The sequence below is a fragment of the Morone saxatilis genome, unplaced genomic scaffold (genome assembly GCF_004916995.1).
Source record: "Morone saxatilis isolate NCDOM2014 unplaced genomic scaffold, NCSU_SB_2.0 Contig12, whole genome shotgun sequence".
Taxonomy (NCBI): domain Eukaryota; kingdom Metazoa; phylum Chordata; class Actinopteri; family Moronidae; genus Morone; species Morone saxatilis.
In genome coordinates, this window is record NW_023339674.1 from 13,501,918 (window position 1) to 13,514,957 (window position 13,040).

The 13,040-nt window shown below is 40.5% G+C and overlaps 1 protein-coding gene across 1 annotated transcript in view; it reads right to left on the reverse strand.

The window, feature by feature from the left end:
* Positions 1-10,959, reverse strand: part of LOC118322054 (guanine nucleotide-binding protein subunit beta-4-like) — a 15,969-nt gene extending 5,010 nt beyond the window's left edge. Inside the window, exons 1-5 of the mRNA XM_035653636.1 lie at positions 10,735-10,959; positions 4,139-4,345; positions 3,684-3,722; positions 2,975-3,081; positions 514-577 (exon numbers count right to left, since the gene is read on the reverse strand). Coding sequence (XP_035509529.1) covers positions 514-577; positions 2,975-3,081; positions 3,684-3,722; positions 4,139-4,195 — 267 coding nt within the window. The 5' untranslated portion in view covers positions 4,196-4,345; positions 10,735-10,959. The remainder of the gene's footprint in view (positions 1-513; positions 578-2,974; positions 3,082-3,683; positions 3,723-4,138; positions 4,346-10,734) is intronic.
* Between the last annotated feature and the right edge of the window lie 2,081 nt (positions 10,960-13,040).

The window sequence follows — 13,040 nt, forward strand, 5'->3', positions numbered from 1 at the left end:
CAGAACAGAAGTAAACATTAAGTGCAATAGGTCAGAGAAAGACTGTGTGACTTTTCAAAAGGGGAATTGTATCTTATGGTATGGATATCTGCATATTTTGTTCGCAGAGAATTATTAAATTATTTCTGGATGATAATGAATCAGAATTTTCCTCCTAAGTTTTGAAAACTGGACATTAAAATGATTTCTCAAAATACAGTGGGTACTTTCACTATTTGACCAACTAGATTCATTTTATAATATATACAGAACAGGTGTCCAAATAGCTGCCATTTGGATGGTGGCTTATTGCATTTCCCAACATATTTACAACGGTATAACCAGTCTACAAATTACTGCCTGTACTCTGAAAAGGAACATCTGGACATCAGCTTGTCAAATCATCTGTCCAATTCAAAAGTCAAAAGGGGAGAATAACTGAAATCTGACAGCAGAAAACTTCTACATGTACTGTAACTGGACTGGTTGTTCTTGTACATATTATAAATTCTATCATTGATTATCAACAATCACCTTATTTGTTGTGTAACTGTCCCAGATGATTAGTTTTCCATCTTGCGAGGCACTGACAAGTAACCTGGAAACAAGTTAAGAACAGCAGCATGAGGCTAAGGTCACACACTAAAAACAAACACACATTTAATCTAAAAGGTACATGCACTTGGATCATTAAAAGCAATGAGAGCCAGCCACCTTGCAGACTACTGTGCTACACTGTCTGAGTGAGTGTTAGGTGCTCTGTCAAACAGCATTCAGCGTGAGCTCCCTACTCTTCCCTCCCAGTCCCCATTTCACTCCATTTCCCCCCCTCTTTTTCCCCCACCTAGTGGAAGTTTCCTCATCCAGGGAAGCCACTTTTAATGTCCTACTCCATCTAATATTCATTACCCCCGTTATGTAAAAGTCCCTACTGTTGAGTGGGAGGTGGAAGCCTGAGGGGTTGGGAAAGCACTAGAAAAAAGCTGAGGTGGGGCCGCAAGAAGGGACAGCAAAAAATGAAGACAGAGAAGAGGATGAAGTAGAAACAGTCAGTAAAGAGTGAGAGTTATAGGTGGTACAGATGCGGAAACAGCTGGAAACCCTCCCTCCAATCCTGACTGGGTGTTTCCATCTCTCCGGGGACAGGAAGTAGTTTGATGGTGCTATGCTACAATCAAGAGGAGAGCCATCACGCTCAAATGTCAGTGGCTGTATACAAAATAAACACTGGCCTCCTGCAGGGTCACCCAGAGGGTGCTAGGCACACACACACATGCACACAATCGCACAAATACATACACACACCCCCACACACTTAACAGAACAATCAGGATTGAACAGCCAATACCAGTATTTAGCTTTGTAATCACACTTTGTTAGACTCAAACACAGGTTTTAGTGGTGAAAAAAGAGAGAACTAATTTGCCTAAACAGAAGTGAGTGAACTACCATATGTTTTCTAAAAATCTACAAAAGGTTTACCAGAAAAACATAACTACTTTTTGGTGACACCCTCTACCTAGTTCATTTCCAATGGATCAGTGCACTGCATGCATAATATTGGGAAACTGTGATCTTGACTGATTATTCTTGGTGCTCGTAACAGCAGCAAACAGTTAAAAAAGCAGTTTGTAAGTTATAATTTAAGGACAACTCAATGGGTACATCCACAGTTTCGCACAGATTAATTTTAAATCATCATAACATCTGGAAAACGGTCAAAGATTTAGATCTTACAAACTGCATCTTTAAGGAAATACTGAATAAGCTGTGGCTGCCTGTCTCTGTGCCCAGTGAACATCATTACTGTGCTCCTAGTGAGGGCGTAAAACAGTGCTAGCACTTAGATGTACAGTAGTAGTGGAGGTGGCAGTAGTGACAGTCAGTTATGGTGGTATTAGTCATATTAGTAGAGTAGTAGTAGTAATAATAATAGTAGTAGTGGTACTAGTAGTAGTATAGCCCCACACCTGGGACTGCCGTCACTGTCCCAGTGCATTGCATTTGGAGACAGATGGACAGAGAGAAAGATAAAGAGTGACACAGACATATTAAACACAGAAATAAATTTGTTAATAACAGTGATACAAGCTTTTGAGACTCCCCACATTTTTTATCAGTCTGTTTTGTAGTGAGAGTTGTAATTTGGTACCGATTATGTTGCCATTACTGAAAGATATTGATAGTCAAGTTGGTTGTATTACTTAGGTATTACTACTAATGTAAGAATTAAGCAATTAACTAACATTTCTGAGACACACATTAAGCCAATACCAGACTGGAGATTTTACTGTAAAATGCCTGCACTGTGGCTGAAGGTGTGTCCATGTTTGGCTGGAATGGAAACCTGCACACTGTCAGCCCTTGGAGGCACTTTATTGCCCATTCCTGGCATACTGTAGATCTTGACAGTTATAGCTGTAGTGTTAACAGTCACCATGCTGTCACTGGCAGTCTAGAAATTCAACAGTCCCAGGGGAAAAATTACCTTCAGTGTTTGCACAATATAATACAATTAAGAAAGAGAATTGGACTAAACTGTGATTATTATTAATTATTATTATTATTATTATTATTATTATTATTAACATCCCTTTGTGCATTTCTTGTGCGTGGGTAATTCATGTTAACAACAAAACAGATAATTTTGTAAAAGTGTGCTGAGGGAAAGAACACATCACAAAGAAAACACCAAACACTGCATCAAAACAATATTATGCTGAAAAACATTTAAGCAAGTTAACGACAGACTGAGGGTACAAACTGCAGTAATCTCTTCTGTAAGATCTCCCAAAACTTTACAGAAATGGGGAAAAAGATAAATCATTAAGTATAGATTTTACATCTAACAATTTACATAAATGCCTGTAAATAATAACACACAACAAAAAAATTAATCAGATCAAAGAAAATAAGAATACCCCAGTGGATTATAAAGGTCCATGTCCTGTCCTGCTCTTAGCTAATAATTGTGTCTGTAGAATAACTACAATACCTGGAGTCGCTCCCCCAGTGCATTGCATAGATCTTGGCCAGGTGGCCCCTGAGAGTGCGTCGCGTTCGCATCTGTATCCGGCCCACTGAGTCCAGACCAGCTGTGATCTGCCAAAACACAGGAAGAAGCGTTAGCAGTGACACTCAAGGCCCACACACACACTTTTATCACCACAAACACACACATCACTGGACTGGACTCTGGCTGAGGCAGCGAAAACAGGCCAGTGTCACTCAGCAATGAACAATGATGAATAATAGTGGAGTGTATATTGGTGTATGATGTCTTTGGAATATGTGTTAGTTTGTGCATGCTGAGGGCAGGCCCGGGAAAAATTTCTAATGTCCATTTTGACAAACACATTTTTCGCGGGTATTCAAAAAATATTGTGCAGCTTCAGAGCTGTCCACATTTGGCATTATGGCAACTATTGAAAACTAAACTGAACGGACTATATGACTAATTAATGGGTCAAAACTTAATTCATGGTTTTCATAGATGTATTTAAAGTGCTTTAACTTTGGGAACCTCAATTTGTTTTACACGCACATTTATTTATTTTTGCATAGTTTGAGCCACTTTGAGTCATTTTAAAGTCTTGAACACTCCTTAAGCAACACACTGTAGTTGCTACTGTGAAAATTTGTAGAACTACATTGTAAAACAGACCACTAATTGTTTACAAAAGTATGTGGACTGGAATGCTTACCTGTGACAGAGTGGAGTCACTGCAGGCTTTCCTCGCATCCTGCGACACAACAAAAACCTTAATAATCATGTTGACCAGGTCACTGGATAGCTACATTTAACACGGGTAATTTTTGCAGACAAACCTCAAAACATAAATGACAAAAATTGCTTCTAAATAAACAATAAAACATGTGCTATAACTTATTGCCAATCAAAGACACTGAATATCTCAGTGGTCACAGAAAAATCACACAGCGGCAGCAGCTGACATTTATAGATGTCCAATTTCTCCACGAGAATGGAAGTAGCTGGAGTGACAAGTTATATGTCGAGTGCGTCACTGTCTCATCTAAAACTGTGTGAGTCACAGCTTGCAGTTATTAGACATTGGCACATGTGTGATGTACAAACACACACACACACACACACACACGTCAACATAAACAAACACATGCACTCAAAATGTTGCCGTACCCGGATCTGATTGCGTAGTTGCTCGGCTTCCTGCCGCAACTGTTCCAGCTCGCTCATTGTCCCTCTGTGATGTGTTCAGGCCACACTCTCCGCTCCAAATACTGACTGGGCTGGGAAAACACACGTGCCTGCACGCACACACACACACACACACACTCTCTCACACACACCCTCTCACACACCCACACACGCTTAACCAGCTGACACCTGCAAGACAGAGAGACAGAAATAATATGAGTTCAACAGGCGGATGGAGAGTGAAGGATGGGAACAGCCATCAGACAAACATAGGTATCCTGTATGGGTTCAGACCAAAAGAGAGTGCTGCAAAGGGTGGGGCTGGGTGGGGACCTGGAGGGTGGCCTGGCTCTTCAAACACCCCCAGTCTGGTTCAAAAGGCCATCTGAGCCAGGCTCTGACCTTTCCTGACTCAATCAGTCTTTTGTGTTGTTGCATTGCGCTGTTTGCTCGGCCCGCCCCAAAGAGCTCTGAACACGTGTGTGTGTGTGTGTGGTGTGTAGTGTGTGTTGTGGTGTGTGTGTGTGTGTACGTACTGTGGGCTGATCTGGAAGGTTTATTAGACAATATGTCCGAAAGAGAACATTTGTGCATATATTTATCTGCGTGTGTATACATTATGGGAGCATTTATTTAAATGTGTGCCTGGGTTAAGTGTGTCAGATTGAGCATCTGTCTGTACATGCATGTGTGTGTGAGTATGCATGTGCAAGTTGCCTCTTTCTTTACCTTGGGGAGCCAGATGAATGTGGGTCACAAAGCACTTAGACACTCCACAGAACTGTTTGGACCACGCCCCGCAACCCCCCTCTGCGCAATACTCATTTTCCAAGCTGTTTTACAGTCTGCTGCCCAGAAGTCTAACCCTCCGAGATTAAATTTTTAGTTCCATTTTCTATAATTCAACAATTAGACCAAGCCCAGCCCTTCCTCTCCACAGGAAATCATGTTAATGTAAAGAGGAGGTTGTTTGTGCGTTATCTTCATTTTTGCAGAGGCTTTAAAACCATTGAATTGCTTTACCACAAAAAAACAAATAGCAAATAAGTAAATAAGAAAATGTGATGTTCACGCTGCTAAGACTCCCTTTTAAGATACTGCAAGTGTGTGGAAAGCTACTCTTTTAGACTCCGGGTTCGGGCTCTGCTCTGCTTGGACTGCTCATCGTGGACTCTTGTCTCAGCCAAAGAGGTCTTTGACAGTAACGAGGCATCGGGGATAGCGAGCGTTGCAATGCTTTCAGCTGCCCGGGAGTGACGTCACTCTCTCCTCCGGCTGACGCAACTCCCCTAAAGAGAGGCTCTCAGCGTCAGCTCGCCTGTGATGTGGTATTGCTCTATGACTGCCATGGATCCATTATGCTGTACGCCTCTGAAATCTGCCACGTCACACAAAGCGCCTTGTGGACTACCAAAACACCCGATATGACCTTCCACACCACGCATGCTAAATATTTTCAATCGATGTTTTCAGCCTGAGGCTTGTGTCGTGAAAGGCAACGGAGTTCACAAGAGAGATGAGGTGGAAAATAACGCAGGTATGATGGAAGATGATGCTGACAAACGTGACGTGTGGGGGGTGCTTTCCCATCACTTCGGATAAAGCTGACATCTCTGATTTTACGCATGCCATGTCAGTGATTTGCAAAAGATTCTTGTTCACATCTGGATACTAAATTAGTCATTAGTCATTCTGAAACCAAAACTGTAACCACATATTAACCGCAGGCAAAAGAAGCTGTCGCACAGATAAACGGTCTACAAAAGGACTATATAAAATTTAACAATTTACAGTTGTAAATCTCAGTGAGCAAGCTTATGTGTGTGTCTGGAGTCGTGTAGCCACCCGTCCAGCCGGGCAAACTCAGGCCCGGAGCATGGCACAGTATCAGGGGCGACAAAGGCAGAGCTGTGTGTCGGAGCTGCCTATTGTTTAGTATGTGGCTGCCAGCTACAGTAGATAGTGCTGCTTGGCACCACCACAGTTGGGCCTCGGGAGACTGGCCATAGGAGGCTTTTATTGCTATTGCCCTTCTGACACCAACCGACCACCCATCCATCCAACATGGTCAGCCTTGAAGCTCCCAGCAGCCAGCAGGAGACCACGGGGTCCTGAATTAGGACCAAACAACTGCCCTCTGCATAAAAGTGTAGGGTCCAGACATAGATGCACAGAGGCAGAAGTAGGCATACCCACACACTGTGTCTTTGCATCACATTTATAAAGGCTGTGTATACACATAAATCTCTGTCACTAGTTAGACAGAAGGCGATGAGGCGTATACAGCATGTCGGTCAGTGAAAAGACTGCAAAGAAGAGCGTTGCAATTTTACTTCATGTCGGTTTCATGTGTTTTGACAATGTCAGAGGAGCTTATACGTGACCATTACACAAGGTTCTGGTTATATAGTATTCATAACTAAAAACTGTATCACACATGTATCACTTAGCAATTATTGTCTATAGCATCATCGTCAAACCTAAAATGTAATCATGTAATAACTAAAGCACTTATCAAAACGGTTTAACTGCTTCACAAAAAATAAGTAAATTATTACACAGATCATACCCCCCCTGGGGCATTCTTTCACAGTTTACTTTCTGACATTTTATTTTTACCACACAATTAAACCATTAATCAAGAAAATAATCTGAAGATTAATAATGAAAACAACTGTCAGTTGTAGCCCTGTAAAGTGCACACATCTGGTGTTTTATAATTGATTCATTCAGGTTAACAATGACTGTAAAAGGAATGTTTATGAGAAAGGCAAACTTTCACTTTCATTTTCTACCACTCAAAGACAAGGAGAAAGAGAGACACGCAGAGAGATCTCCTTAACTGCTCCATAGTAAGGTCATTCACAGTCACTATGGTCTCCAGTTCTAACAATGAAGCTTGGTCACAATTTGTTACAGGAAACCTCCACTGTCCCCTCAGTGCGAGTCCCTGCTGACTCAGTGAGTAGCTCTTGTTAAGCAGGAAATATATAACCCTAAGACAGTAATCGCTTCAAGTGAACGTTTAACTAACGTCTAAAAGCAGATCAAAGTGTTTCAATTCGAGTTCACAAACGGATTCACATCAGATGAAAACATGCTGGAGTCTTAAAGAAGCAGTGTGTAGGATTTAGTGGCATCTAGCGATGAAGCTTTCCAAGTATGTAGGAAAAACTATGGAGGCTGCGAAACTCGTGAAATGTTTGGTTTATTCATTCTGGTATACTGTAGAAACATGGAAGGAGATAAAAACGGCTCATTCTAAGGCAACAAAAATGCAAAATTCTTATTTTCATGTGATTTTACACTATTGAAAACATACCAATAAATATTAAGCCGCTTTTCCAGCACACGGTATGGCTCGACTCAACTTTACTGCCTCTTCTATGGTTTTCCATTACGGATAGTACCCGATTCTTATTTTGGTGCCAAGGCTCCCAAACGAGCTGAGCGGACACTAAAAGTTGATGTGAAAACACTGCACACCACCGATTGGTCAAGTGACAACGTGCAGATGTATCAAGAACACCATCCCTTCATATTGTATGGTATAGGAGCATTTTTGTGCACGTAGTTAGTGTGCAGCTTCTCAAGAACAACGTAAAGCTCCTGTGTGTTGTTTCCCAACTGCTGGAACAGCGGCGCTCTGACGCTCAGCCCCACCTACGCTGACGGCGTACTATCGAACGTGGTACAGTGGAATACGAAGTAGAGGTACCAAAAGCAAGTAGAGTCGGGCCGAACCATGTAGTGAAAATAATTAAATTGCTGCTAATAAGTCCTCCTAAATGTTATCCACTGGACCTTTAATGCTCATGAGCATGTTTTATATTTAACTAATTTGTCAATGAGACCTTCTGCTCCTGGGTCACATACAGCTGAAATTCAGTCACATCTGCCTCAATCATGAGCAAATACTGGTGAACGGAGCAGCAGGAGGTGCAGGCAATGCAGCTGCACCCGGAGCCACGGGGGCCTAACAACATGAAATGGTCAGGAAGTTAAGGAATTAACGTTATAAACAGCCAGATGTGAACAACTGTGAGGACTTTACACCATTGTTTACAGTAAAACTCGGTTCATCATGATCAACATTATCACATTGTATAAGTTGGACACACACCTTCTTATTTCCAATGGAGAATTATAAGACTTTGACCCTTCAAATTATTTTCGCTGACTCGAATAATTCACTGGTTTACACCTGCTATGTTCTCAAATGTTAGGATGTGTTTAATTTGTAATAAAATGTAAGATCGAAAGGCTCAAGAAGGATCAATATTAAGCTTGTTCCTTCTTCCTTATCCTGAACCAGAATCAGTCCTGTAGGGCATCTTAAATGTATGACAAACACTGCTGGAGGATTGATGAACATGCCCAGGTATTCATTAGATGATTTAAGTTTCAGTTGTGTTGAACATCTTACACACAAACATAACCCTACACCTATGACTGGTCTTGCCCTCACAGTATCTGTCTGAGGCAATTTCAGGATTCGCAAGTGCCTGTGCTGAATGGGCCCCCGCTGAAAAAGAGCAGGAAACTCGCCTTGGGTTTGGTGTGCGAAAGTGAAAACTAGATGTAGCGCGGGCTGCTCCACCAGGTGTAAACTTGTTCAGATAACCCACCGACTATTCCAAACATCCAGAGAATGGAGGAAATCCTTGGTAAGATTCCAGTAAGGTAAGAAACCACATTTCTTCCTCCTAGTCAGCTGACACGTGTTCGTATCATGTTGTTCATCTGAATTAGTGAAGTAAAGAAACAAAATAGGCAGAGCACCTAAGGCATGCTATTAGTCAGGTGGCCCTGACTAATGGAGGCGTTTCCACTGGACCCCAGCAAAATGATATAAAGTTTGATTTTTTGCTTATTATTACACAGAACTGACAGGAACACGGTGAATGAGTGTGTGATGAATGTATGACCTACTTTGTTCACAGGTTTCACTCCACCTACACCAGACAGTTACAGAATTACACATAATGCAGTCACACGTAACTCCCAATATAAAAAAAATAAATCTGCAGGAACCCCAGTTAGATGAGGCCTGTTTGGACAAGTCTGTTTTCTACAGGACATCCACAATTCCTTGAAGTGAACCATGAACCTTTTACATGAAAGTTTGAGATTTCCGCACTGCTGGACTAACAGGTGTTGTAGAGCTTGAAGATGCAGTACACTAGAGCTGGGCAGGATTATTAGTATAATACATGTTAAAACTAAAAAGGTACTCATTTTGGTAGATTTATTTAAAGATTATATGATCACATCATACAATTCAACTGAAGGTCGAAAATGATTATACACTTCAGTGACATACTGAATATTTTATCAGTCCAGCCCTGCGTGCAACATTATTATTGTCAGGAATATTTATTGTGTTTCAGTTTCCAAATCACTGTAAAAAGGTTTCCAATGCTGTCCTTTTCTGGCTGTAGGGCTGCAACTGACAATTATTTTCATCATGGATTCAGAAAATAGTGAAACAATTTCACAGAACCCAAGGTTGATGACTTCAAAACCCACATATATTCAATTAACAACGATATATGACTGAGAAAACTAACAAATCCTCACATTTGAGACACTGAAACCAGAGAGTTTTGGGCATTTTAGCTTTATAGTTAACCAAAACAATTACGCAATACTAAAAATTCTTGCCAGTTAATTTCCTGTTGATCAATTAATCGATTTATTGTCTCAAATCAGTCCAGCTTTACCTGTCTGTAAAGGCCATATTACAGTTCTACGCTGTCTAATCAATCACCCTACTGTCCACCTTTTAAACTTGATTATAAATATACCATTACATGAGCACCAACACCACAACTTAAACACCCTGTAGGTAAGTAACCAACCAGAAAAGCTGAAGATTGGAACTTTTACCAGCTGTAACTTTAACCCTGTAGATTGCACACACTGACAGTCAACAACAGCCCAGACAGGAAACCATCAGCTACATCATAATGGAGACACACAGGCTGCAGATGACTTTAACATGTATAAAAAAAAACCCATATCTTTATGAATTCATCTGAGTCGAGACACATAGTCTGACAACAAGCAACAAATTGCATGAGCCTCGCTACCAGTTGCCGCTCGGATGAAGGCGGACTGGCCATGTATATTTAATAAAAAAGGGGGGGAGAGAGGGAAAAAAAAAAAAGAAGCTACGCAGGGTGTCGTGCGACCACAAATGAGAAAACTGGTGTATGAAATAGGGGAATGGATGAATATGTGTCTTCTAGTGAAAGGTTTTGCACCCCATAGTTCCGCCTGAGTATCATTTGACAGCCTGTTTTTAAAAAATAATAATTAATAAAAAAAAAAAAAAAAGGCCGCGTTTGGAGAGCAGTGGAAAAAAAAAACCCCAAGCAATGAGACAAGAGTAGCCTGGGAACAGTTATGTTCAAGAGCTACTCACAGTACCGACAACATTTACAAAGCTCACGGACATTTCTGCATCTCAGCCACTTTAATAATATAAAGTATAAACATACGAAACCGCCGTGAGCGAAGCAGGAAATAGCCCCGAAAGCCACCAAAATATCAAGACGAGACTACGCGTCTCTTACCTGAAAACAGGCTCTCTCTCTCTCTTTTTGCTCTTTTCTTTGGCACTGTCCGTCCTTCCAGTCCGAGTCACACCGATCCGTTTTCACACGACAACCATGGCCACAGCTGTGAGAGAAACCGTGAATGGGAGACGTGTTAATTTTAAGACAATTTAATCGGTTTAAAGGGGCAGAAGCGAGCACAACTCGGGTCGGATTAGACTAAAAATTTTCACTAAGCAAGCTAATCACCACACCCATGAAAGTGGGAACATGGCAACAGCCTACGCTGAGGGGTGCGCGGTGGAGGATAGATCGATCTTTTTTTTAATATAACCAATATAGCAAGTTATAGAATATCAGACTTTTACTAGTAACCCTTAAAATGAAGTCAATACTCCAAAACAATCGGTTATATCATCTTCTTTAAGCTTAAGAAAATGTCTGAAATGGGTTGTGTAACCTACGGGCGAAATGGTAGCGTCTTACAGCCCCCTCAACAAAAAGGAACCGAATGGGATACAGGAAACAAATATTAGACCTATAAAGCCTGTGTAGTAGTAGTGACTCAAGTGGACTTCACCTCAGGTTTGAAAAGACACCTTTTGGTCATAAAGTCCACTCTTTTAAATTTGCTCACACATCAATATAAAGAACAACAAACCAGGCGAGTCGTGAATCTACAGTATTAGTATTAAAAAGCTGGAGGTGAGGAGAGTACAGTATTTTTTTAATATGTGATATATTACCAATCATGAGTTTACTTTGTGACCTGTGAGCATTATTGTGAAATCTTGTATCTTTCTCTGTTTATTTTGCATATAAAACACCAAATAAGCACGAAATACTTCAAACTATATGTGCAGGAATAGCTATGTAATGTGGTTATATTGCATCTACTCAAAGATAACTGTCAGTTATAGAGCCCATTACAGTATGAGGCTGTACAGTAAGTCTGCTGTAGCCATGCTTTGGAGCTGAAATCATAAGTTGATTAATCAATTGGCGGAAGCAACATTTTCTGGATCTAATATCAGGACATTTCTGTTTTCCCTTTGCTTTATATAGTTGTAAATGGACTCTCTTTGTGCTTCTGACTGTTGGCAAGTAATGTAAAGACCTCACCCTGCACTCTGTGAAATTGTGCCAAAACAATAATCAATACAGATTAATCAATTAGGAAAATAACTATTAGTGGCAGCCCTAAAATACTTAGCTTAGCTGCAAAAATCTGTCAATAAATCACTTACTCGATCAATAGATAGTTAATCAGCAGCTATTTTGATAATCATTTCATTTTTAAGTCGTTTTGTAAGCTGCTTCCAGCTTCTCAAATGTAAATATTTTCTGTTTTTCATGTCTTCTATGATAGTAAACTGAATAGCTCTGGGGTTTGGACTGTTGGCTGGACAAAACAAAGACGTTGAAGATGTTACCAAGGTGGTGTTGACTTTTAAAGAAGCAGTTTCTCCCCCTATTTTCCTTACATATACACCAATAAATAATTATTGCATTTCATTAAGACATTACTTATTAGTTGCAGATAGATATGCTTATAATAAATAATCCTATTGTACCAAGTGACAGTATTTTTTTCTGTCGCTACGCTATTGAAGCTTAGGTAATTTACAGTAGATCCAGTAACTAGAATCCAAGACAGAGAAGCTAAATCAGTTATTAACCCCCCTGAAAAACACCCTAAATCAACATTTAAAGCTGTAGGGTTTGAATTGTGCCAAGAGACAGCTGTGCCAAGTCTTACCCCGGCACACCACAGTTGGCCTGGAGTGGCCTCATTGAAAAGGATCTCTCTCCATTAGGACAGGATGAATTTTTAATGAGGCCAATGAAAGGGAGCAGTGGGATAGGCTTTCCCATATCTCTGCACGAGCCACAATCAATGGAGGGAAGATGAAAGTTGCCCAGCCCTTGGTTTCCTTTCGGAGTGGTATGGGGTCAGATTAAGTCTAATTGAATTCACACACACAGCAGTAGTTTAGGTGTGTCAGACCAATTTCCCCCTAAACACAGTATGAGGATTAGGATTAGCATGATAGCAGAAACATATGTTGTGGTAGATTTGTAAATGTTGGACTTTAATAAATACAGCAATGTACAGTACGTGTTGCTCACATGTTGTAAGACTGTTGCTCCTAAAATTTAAAATATTTGATTAATTCCTCTATACTAGCGTATAATTCACTGCATATGACTAAATATCCTAACATATTTACTTTAAAATACATTTAATTTAAAATACATACAAAATCATAACCATAAATCTGCCCCTATATAAGAGGAAAAATAGTCCTTATGTATCCTCACAA